General features: G+C 40.4%; 1 protein-coding gene across 2 annotated transcripts; it reads right to left on the bottom strand.

Moving 5' to 3' along the window:
• Positions 1-28: 28 nt before the first annotated feature.
• On the bottom strand, positions 29-7,271 carry lipca (lipase, hepatic a). 2 transcript variants are annotated; one of them, XM_085761793.1, is made up of 9 exons: positions 7,002-7,271; positions 5,097-5,275; positions 4,616-4,795; positions 4,376-4,493; positions 3,958-4,191; positions 2,648-2,890; positions 1,876-1,990; positions 1,214-1,432; positions 29-688 (listed from the first exon to the last, which is right to left on the bottom strand). In XM_085761793.1, the coding sequence occupies exons 1-9, from the start codon at positions 7,081-7,083 to the stop codon at positions 574-576; spliced, it is 1,485 nt and encodes a 494-aa protein (XP_085617919.1). In that variant the 5' UTR covers positions 7,084-7,271; the 3' UTR covers positions 29-573. The 2 variants fall into 2 exon arrangements, with proteins under 2 accessions (XP_085617919.1, XP_085617910.1); XM_085761784.1 differs by having other exon boundaries at positions 5,097-5,281.
• Positions 7,272-9,257: the final 1,986 nt, after the last annotated feature.

Consider the following 9,257-nt stretch of genomic DNA (forward strand, 5'->3'; position numbering starts at 1 on the left):
CAGGAGTAGGAAAAAACACATCACAAGGTAGAATAGAAAAGAATAGAGTATATTTATTGCTCTGGTTTGAGTGTGATTAACAAGTGAATTTGTATTTCTTATTGGCAAAACTAATGTTGGTCTTTAAATGAGATTTATCATGTTTACACAGTGCACACACTTAAAAAATACATTTACAGTCTTTGTAAATAACATCATCAAAATGTTGTTGAACTTCTGACTCTGTGATTACTGTGTGGATAATATTTTAAACTCGTCACTGTTTATATTTGGAAGTCGCCAGCATTGTAAATCTGGGCTTGAGATCACAAACAATACTTATTGATAATTTTTATTACATAATCAATCTTAAATATTTCTGTAAATTGTAAACACAGTTCACTTCAGTTTTCAATTCTCCCATTATACTGTTAACACCATTGTTTAGTGCCACATCTGTCAGACAGTTAAGGATTTCTAATGTGCTGCCTAAACCTGCACAACCTCACTTTCAGGAGAAAACAGATTTTCATCCAGACCGTTTATCAGACGTCTTCTGTCCTTTGAGCAGATTAAAGAGACGACCCCAGTCCACTAGTTGGGTCTTTTCCTTCGCTGCCTTGGTGAGTCTTCCTCACAGCGCACAAACATTTTATCTTGCGACACCTCGACATGTTGTCCTTCGTCCGTCATGGCACAAAAGGATGTCCTAGGAAACGGGGACAGTGTTGTTGGACAGTGATGTTGACGTAGTGCAAGTTTCACAGAGTTTAACAGTGGAGTACAGCAGAGAGTGAGCGCTGTGGTTGGGGAAACAGACCACTAGGTGGCATTAGAAGTCTGCGTTGGTGAAGATATAGGAGACATTATTGTGTCTCATAGCAGTTTTATAGCAAGATACTGTATATAACCAGTCTAAATACACTCCAAAGTAATACTCTTCTTTGAACTTGAGTGTCAGGGTGTTTACTCTTTGTTTTTACTTAACTATTTAACTATTCCATTTTATGTGAAGAATCTCAAAGGTGTAGGGGCGAAATTCATGTTAATGTTGCTTATATGTGGTGTTTGTAGTATGAGAAACTGCAGCCTGCTAATAGGCCAAAGAGATGACTATGTTGTGGAAGACTTGGTCTGCATTTTAAAAAAGAGAAACTACTGAATTTAACTGAATTTAACTGAATTAAACAGTATAAAGCTTTAAAATGTTGCTGCTTGTGTTGTGGTGGAGTACCTGTCCTGCGTCTCGCCTGCTTTGACGCTGATCTTGCCCACAGTCAGCAGTGGATTTGTTCTCTGGCCGCCCCAGGGGATGATGGTCTGCACCTGGTTCCACACGTTCTTCCACAGGGCAGGTCGCTCCCAGTGCAGCTTGAGCATCATCAGATCCCCCAGGTCTTGGTCCAGGGTGAACAGGAAGGTGTACGTCTTATTGGCGATGATCTTTTCAGGGCTAGTGGGAAGTGTAATTCACAAAACAAGTAAGACAGGGTTGAGTTTTTAGAGCAGGTTACATTACATCCTGTAACAGGCTGCTATGCTCTTTCATTGGCAAAGCAAAGCTGTTGTGATTGTCTACAACTGAGACCAGCAGAAGAGCACATGAGATCTCCTCTGCTCACACTGGTTTGCCTGAGGCTCTTTGATGCACACTTGTCAGGGAGTAGTGTCTTTAGTAAATTATTTACTCCATCATCCACATTTATAGTTCTCTTTCATGCAGGGGGCTCCGAGTTGTTTCCATGTGTGTCAGCTGCTCTTCTTAACTTGCCTTCTTTCTTTTATAGAGTTGAGAGCCCAGCTGCATATTGCATGTGTCAAAGGCTGTGCACGCCGAGCAGAGATGTGATGTAATGTAAGCCTGATGGGCGGCGGTGGTGGTGGTACAGTACTCACAAGGAAATGTGGAGGTTTCCACTCTCCTCCTTTGTTCCAGTGAGAGAGATGGTGAGAGAGGGCTCGATCCGCTCCATCTGGTTGACAAACTGGATCCTGAACTGGTAATGATAGACTTCAGAGAGCAAAACCAGAAACAGAGGAAGAGGAAGAAGAAGTAGTGGTGATAATGTGAGAAGCTGAATCCCATTCAGTTTTTAATGTTTAGTAACACAGAGTGCCCAGTGAGAACCAACACATTTTCTTTCCCTCTCTGCGGTTTTTTTATATCACAGATATTCAGTTTAAATCCTTATTAATTACCTTAAGGCTTGACATTTGAACATCACTCAAACAAACTATGCACTTTTTGCAAACTATTTTCGCAGCAGAATAATACACATTTGCTGCTCTAGCTGTGAGTTTTTATGATTATTGAGGAAAGTATCAGGTGGATTAATTTAAACATACTTTTTGAAAACAATGGAGCTCTATCACACTGAATAATAATCCATATCAGGCTCTGGCTACATGGTAAATATAGAAAAAGAGTCCCAGTTTTGGTCTTGATTTGTTGTATAGAGCATCATCTAAATGATAAAAATATGTGTTTGATATTGCTAAGATATGTTATCTATATTGATCAGGGCCAGTCTAGCCTATATATCAGTAGAATTAGGCCTATTGAATGTCCAAGGAAGACATGAAGAACAGGTGGTCAATAAACTGATGATAGAGTAATTGGAGATATACAGTACATGTTAGTGTTCAGATGTTGGGAATAACCACATACGTTTGTAAGGCATCCGAGAGCGTGTTTTCAGGAAGAGCCTCTTGCTCCTGCTACCGCGAACCTTCTTGATGTAGTAGCCCAGCGTGTTGCAGCGGTTCTTGCGACAGTCCAGACACATGCCTTTGTCGAAGGCGCTGTTGTCACCACACCTGTAGGCCATGCTCTGCATGTCTTTATTCAGCAGAGAGTCGATGAAGAGATGGACGGATCGCTCATGAGCACATTTCACCGTCTGCTCGAAGCCTTTGAGAGAGAAGAGGGGAAAACATGGTGAAAATTAAAACGTGAGCTTTTAAACAAAGATTGATTGGCTGGGGAGAACCTGAATCAAAATGCCTCCCTATTATTTGTGGAATGAGTTAATTATCACCAAATCCTGACATCAATCTGTCCTGTCTGGGAAAAGTGTCATTACGCCTGAAGCTGCTCTGAGGGTCTTTTCTCTGAGTCGACTCCAGTAGCCTGGAGGCAGCTCAGCTCAGAGGGATGGACGGAGCAGAGGAAGGCACATGTTGCTAATTAACTCCTGAGGATGACAGATGCTTTAATGTGGATCTCAATGTCATATTATGCGGATGTGTTTTGGATTGAGAAGCACCATAAATCCCAGAGCCACTTGTGTTCGACTGGAGGGAATTAAACGCATCTGCTTGAACACAGAGCTGGAGGAACTGTCAGCAAGCAAAAGATGAACCGGGGCCCAAGATATGTCTTCTAAACCACTGTCTTGAGGTGGCCAGACCAATTAAGAAAAAAAAATATTATGATAGAGCAGAGGAAGAGGCAAACCAATGAGCAGTTAAAGCAGCAGAAGATGCTGCTCTGATGTACAGCTCCCCTCTCTCTTCATCCTTGCAGACCACAAAACTCAAAATGCATGAGATGAATGGGATGAAAGATTGTTTTCCTCTGCTGGTAGATGGCCTCCGCTAAAGGAAGCATGGTTGAACTCTGACTATATTGGTACTTGTGGACCTTTCTTACACCAGTATCAGGCCCAAATCTCTTTATACAAGTAATGTTGAAGTCCAGTGTCTTGGGATTTAGTCATGAAATTAACTGAGTAAATTCATTCTCCCCAGAGGATGGATCCTTTCTCCATACGCTGCTCTGCTTTAGTACAAATGCTCATGATTTGGCTCTGACTTTTCCACCATTCAACCCTAGTGAATGTATTACCATGATTCTTTTCTTGAGCATGGTCGGGGTTATCGGAGGATAAACCTTTTTCTTGATCTAATTCCCATTCTCCAAAGGTTAGTATCATGTATCAGTTTTCTAAGGTGTTACAGCGTGTGTCCAGATCGTACCAAGGAGGCCGTACTGAGCTATGTGCTCGTAAATGTTGTGCAGGTCACATCCGGGCTGGAAGTCTCCTCCGTTGGGGTAAAAGTCATAATGTGCCACAGCTTGTTTGATGCCCACGCTGAGGCCCATGCGCTCGTGGGTGAAGGTGTGGATGGCATCCACAAATTCAGCATCGTCAGGAGACAGTCTGTCTGTGGGAGACATGCCTTCAAACAGCGGCCCCGCTGGATCAAGGCCTGGAAAAAAACACACACAATATGCAATCAAGAGCAGGTTTGTTTTAGAATACAGGATAAATAAATAAGTTCATTATCCAAACTTTAGCTTTGCAAATGATGTTTATTTTGGACAGGGGATCTAAAACGTGTACCTGATGTAAGATAGCAAAGCTGATACAACTCTCAATGTGGAAAAACTCACCAGTAATTCTTCCAATCTTCTCCCGACCTTGTAGATAGCTTCCAGCAAAGCCAGAGATGTGAGCGCCGAGGCTGTAGCCAATCAAATGAGCTTTTCTAACTGGGTATTGGTACTCCTCCTGTTAGGGGATTTATGACATGTAGGTGATTGTGGCAGCTTGCAACATAAAGGTACAGCTTTATATTGTTTCTATGTTGTGATTTACTTAAAGTGGCCTTCAGTGGAAAGATGTCTCCTGACCTGAAGTGACTGCAGCAGGTGAGCGATGTCTTTTCCCACAGTGCGTGTGCTCTGCGCTGCTATTGGGTAGTGTTCATGAGCCAGGGACAGCCAGTCGGTGATGACCACGTTGACGTCAATCAGATGTGCCTTTAGGGTTGAGGCTAACCTGAGCACCCAGTTCTCCATCAAACCATCCACCTTCGGAAGAGAAGCCCATTAGAAATGTGTTTTTATCAAAGAATATGTGCACAGTATTACTCCTATTTACAATGATCTAAACCTTATCCAGATTTAAAAGTGGAAAGAAACTAAATAAACCCAAAAAAGTCCATGTTTTTAATATGTAGTTGAATTTATCTCTGTTTCATGTGCAGATTGTCCCTCAACTCAGTGTGTTACGGGCTTTTGAACATGTTTCTTTTCCCCGTAGTTAAGTTCCATGTTTTGTATGCAGTGGTTCAAGTCAGTGAAGCGTGAGAAAAGCGGGAGTTGACCTTACCGACCACCCGTGAGTGATGATGATGAGGGGATTACTGCTGTTGAAGCCACAGGAGGTGAGAGTGTGCAGCTGCAGAGGGTCCAGTGTGCAGGTGTCCTCACCTTCTAAAAACAGCCCGAAGACTGAGCTGCTGACATACTGATTTCTCTCTGTCAGGACTCTCTTCTGCTCTGTGTCCACTGCACCTCCAAAATCAAACAGCAGAGAAGTTATATCCCTGCCAGAACATACTGAGGTACTGGACGTGTTTATTTTGAGGTGAATAATTACAAATAATACATGTAAAGTCACTTTATTCTGTCCACCGGAGAGCCGAGGAAATGTTTAAATTCATGCTTTGATACAATTATCTGAAGGTAAACAGGAACAAATCCCTTTCTATCGAGGCCAATTTGGACTAATGCCCTTTCAGAGGTATTTCTCTGTGTTTTCAGGTCATGCAGACCTTTTTTTGGCAGATGCACAATTCACAGAATGTCCCATCATGTGAAACTCTGCCAGACTCTTCTCATAATTTCTTATCTAAACTCCTCCTCCCTCAACATGTTGGAAACCACAGCCCAGAAACCCCAGAAATCCCACTCGCAAACTTCATAGATCCTCCTCCAAGAAAATCGGTCATTACATTTCCTTTATAGTTTGTAATTGATTTCAATCCAGCGTCTTTATTATTCTAAGTTTTTAATGTTAATAATGCCAGAACCCCAGGCGCCTGTGACACAGTCGCCATCAGATGAGCTCTGGTTGCTCACTTGAGGCCTATGATGAAAACATCTCAACAGTGAAAGTAATTATTCATTCATCAATCAACATCAGTCCCTCTGCTAATTCAATCCCACATTTTCTTTGGTGTGTCTCCTCCCTGTTATGACTGTTTATCCACGAACATGGAGAGTAATTAGAAACAGTCTGAGCAAAAGTCGGAGTGCAAACACACTCTAATCCAGAAATTTGTACTGACAGAGTGCTAGGTGTATTTTACAAATCATGCACTGACGTTAGTGCAATTCAGTCTTAATGTGAAAAAAATAAATTGAATGTTATGTGCAGCGAGCGTGTTCTCCAGAATGTTTCTAGATGTAGTTGAATATTTTACTTTACTTTCTTTACACTAGAAAACTGCATTATTAAAATGTCATGAAAATTTCAGTGACACTTTCAAAGTTAAAAAAACAAACAAAAAAACATCTATAACAAATTTAAACAGTTCAGCAGATTTCTGAAAAACCTGAATTGGTTTATAATAGGGCCTTTAATAGAATAAAATATACATCACAGTACAACTAATTAGTTGTTGTTTTTTAACAATGATGAAATTTTAAGAAATTTGGAGACACTATCTTAATTCTGAGCGTTATGTTGTTCGGTGGATTATAAATTAACATTCATAATATATTTCATATCAAGAAACTTAATCTGAACATTCAAATAAGATAGAACAAGTGAATTGAAAGTTTTCATAAAAAGAAATGTGGTAGAATTAGAATAGAAAGTTATTTTTGGGCCTTTACTTGACAGGACAGTGGAGATTTACAGGAAATGTGGTACATGGAGCTTGAGAATAAATTTTTGATCTGCAGCTTGGTGCCCAGCTTCAAATCAGGAGCTTTGTATTAGTTAATTAATTTATAAATTACTAATATGACATGGCCTTGGATATAATGTTAACAATCAATCACATCTCACATGGGAAGTTTTTTTTTTTTTTTTTTACCGGTCTGAAACAAATCAGCCTGCTAATCCAGTCCCAGACTGTCAGTGAGGCAGCTGTTTTCTGAATCACTTGCTGATTTGTAGATTTCATTCATGCATCCATATTTATTCATTCATTCTTGAAATCTGTTAAATATGCAACACATGTCTTTTGGGATTTTTTTTTTTTTTTTTTTTTTTTAAAACACTCACCTGCTCTGCTTCCTTTGATTCTCTTCCCCTCACTGAGGTGCCATGTTATCAGCAAACAGCACAGGAGTTTGACCACAGACATGGCGTCTCACAGACTCTACTTCCTTTGAACCAACACTTCAGTCGGAGGTGAGGAGCACACGCTTAAAATCTTTAGTGTAAGGGAGGGGGTTGCAGGTAATGTAGAGTCTGAAGGTGAAATCCTTTTGTCTGCAGGTGTAGAAGCTCTTTCAAACAGGCCTCATCACTGTCCCGAGGCTTGAACAGAGTGGGAGAGGGAAACACATCATCCTGTACGGTAAAGAAAGAGAGAGAGGGGACACCAGGAGTAATGGTTTATGGATCAGGAGGATTTAGTCTTATCCTGATTGGCTGGGAACCTGGACTGTGTAGATCGAACACATTGTGAAAGAGCGGAGGTATGAGCAGGGAGGGGATGTGGTACAATGTGCTGACAGGTTGAAATGACACCACATCTGTGTGTACCTTCCTTATGCAGTTTAAATGAACCCAAAATAGTACAGCACAGCTTGAACTGCCTTTGTAAATGGATCAATGGATGAAAAGTCCAACAAACCTGCAGAAGAATCAGTTTCGGGCTAAAATGTAATCACTGGATCAAACACTGATGAGTAAATCCCTCTAAGAGTAAGTGGTGAATTTACCTGCATTGTGTTTGGACAGTTACATAAGAAAAATAGCACTTCATGAGCAGAAGCAACCAGATTGTATTCAGATATGACGTTCAGTGAAATCAATGATTTCTCTCAGGTATGTACTGTCACCATCTCACTGGAATATTTTCAAGGATAAGTTTGCAGAGGGTAAATGCTGTGAGTAAGCACAGTAAACAAACAAGGTTAATGGTCAGACAGTGGTCACGGAGAGCCTTAAACACTGATAGTCTGAAGTCTGGTCCTTTTCTTTTTAACTCTTGGGCAATCCTGAAAAAAAGAGGTTCAGATTATGAAATGACAGAAATATTTAAACGGCCACTGGTGAATTACTGCACTATTTATTAGTGGATGCATTTATAGAATATGAATATTACAGCAGGGAACTGTCGGCTAAGGCCAAAATCAGGCCAATATTCACACATATACAAACATGCACAGACACATAGTTCCTATAGATATTTCAAGCTTCAGTGAGTGTCCACCTCTTATTTGCTACATTAAGCATGAACAGCCTGTAAACACATGATACTATGTAAAGGCTCATTTCAGTCCAGCAGCACAGGAGTTAAAATCACCGTTTGTCTAATGTGTGATGTCACATCTGCAGCAAACACATTGAACCTTTGCTTTTCCAAGTATTGAGTGTGTGAGTGTGTGTGTCTGCGTGTCTGCTTCTGTGTCTATGTGTCTGGACACTGCATTTTTGCAGCCAATTGATCGCTGTTATGAAAACATATCCACAAATACAGCAGCGTATCCAGTCCAAGAAAAAGAAAATACAATACTATGATAATTAAAAGAATAAAATAAAATAAAATGCACAATTCCTTTTCAGATTAAAAGCAGAGGGAGTATTTTCTGAAATGAACCAAAGTCTTTGGTACGGTAGCTGCTGTGGTCCATCAAAAGCTGTTATTATTGAAGTCAAAGAGAGAACACAGTGTGGGGGAAGAGCACTGAAAGCACTGAACTGTAAGACGTACACTCTTCATCTCTTCATCCATTCTCCATGAAGTTATGTAAGCTTTTCCAGTTGTCTTCTGTTTAAATTTTTATGTATTACTGCCATACTTGCTACTCCCATTGATGATTCACGGCTGTGTGTAATTACTTGGATGACTGATTCCTCTGGAGCAGAGTTATGATTGAAAGCTTTAAGATTTTTATTTGTAGGATTAATATTTGCACCTGGTCTATAACTGTGTGTGTGTGTGTGTGTGTGTGTGTGTGTGTGTGTGTGTGTGTGTGTGTGTGTGTGTGTGTGTGTGTGTGTGTGTGTGTGTGTGTGTGTGTGTGTGTGTGTGTGTGTGTGTGTGTGTGTGTGTGTGTGTTGGCCGATCATCAGTTCCAACAAATGTCTGTCCGAGAGCAAGAAATCAACATCATTAATTTTATAGCCACATGAATCGTTAAAATATTACAGAATACAGATTTATATCTGGCAAAATTTTTAATTCAAATAAAAAGCAAATGTCTGAACCGATTGGACAATAAAAATCTCCCTGGAAAATGCATTTATCTTCACAGAAAGTGATTTTAATTTTCTGGCTGGTATATCACTTGGAAAATATTTCCTGAT

The sequence above is a fragment of the Trachurus japonicus genome, chromosome 3 (genome assembly GCF_045865225.1).
Source record: "Trachurus japonicus isolate A0001 chromosome 3, Traja_1.0".
NCBI classification, from domain to species: Eukaryota; Metazoa; Chordata; class Actinopteri; order Carangiformes; family Carangidae; genus Trachurus; species Trachurus japonicus.

Coding starts and splice junctions, on each gene's coding strand:
- lipca (XM_085761784.1), bottom strand. CDS start 7,083: ATGTCTGTGGTCAAACTCCTGTGCTGTTTGCTGATAACATGGCACCTC. Junction 5,282..7,001: donor AATCAAAGGAAGCAGAGCAG/GTGAGTGTTTTA, acceptor TTGATTTTGGAG/GTGCAGTGGACACAGAGCAG. Junction 1,991..2,647: donor CTCTCGGATGCCTTACAAAC/GTATGTGGTTAT, acceptor TGCTCTCTGAAG/TCTATCATTACCAGTTCAGG.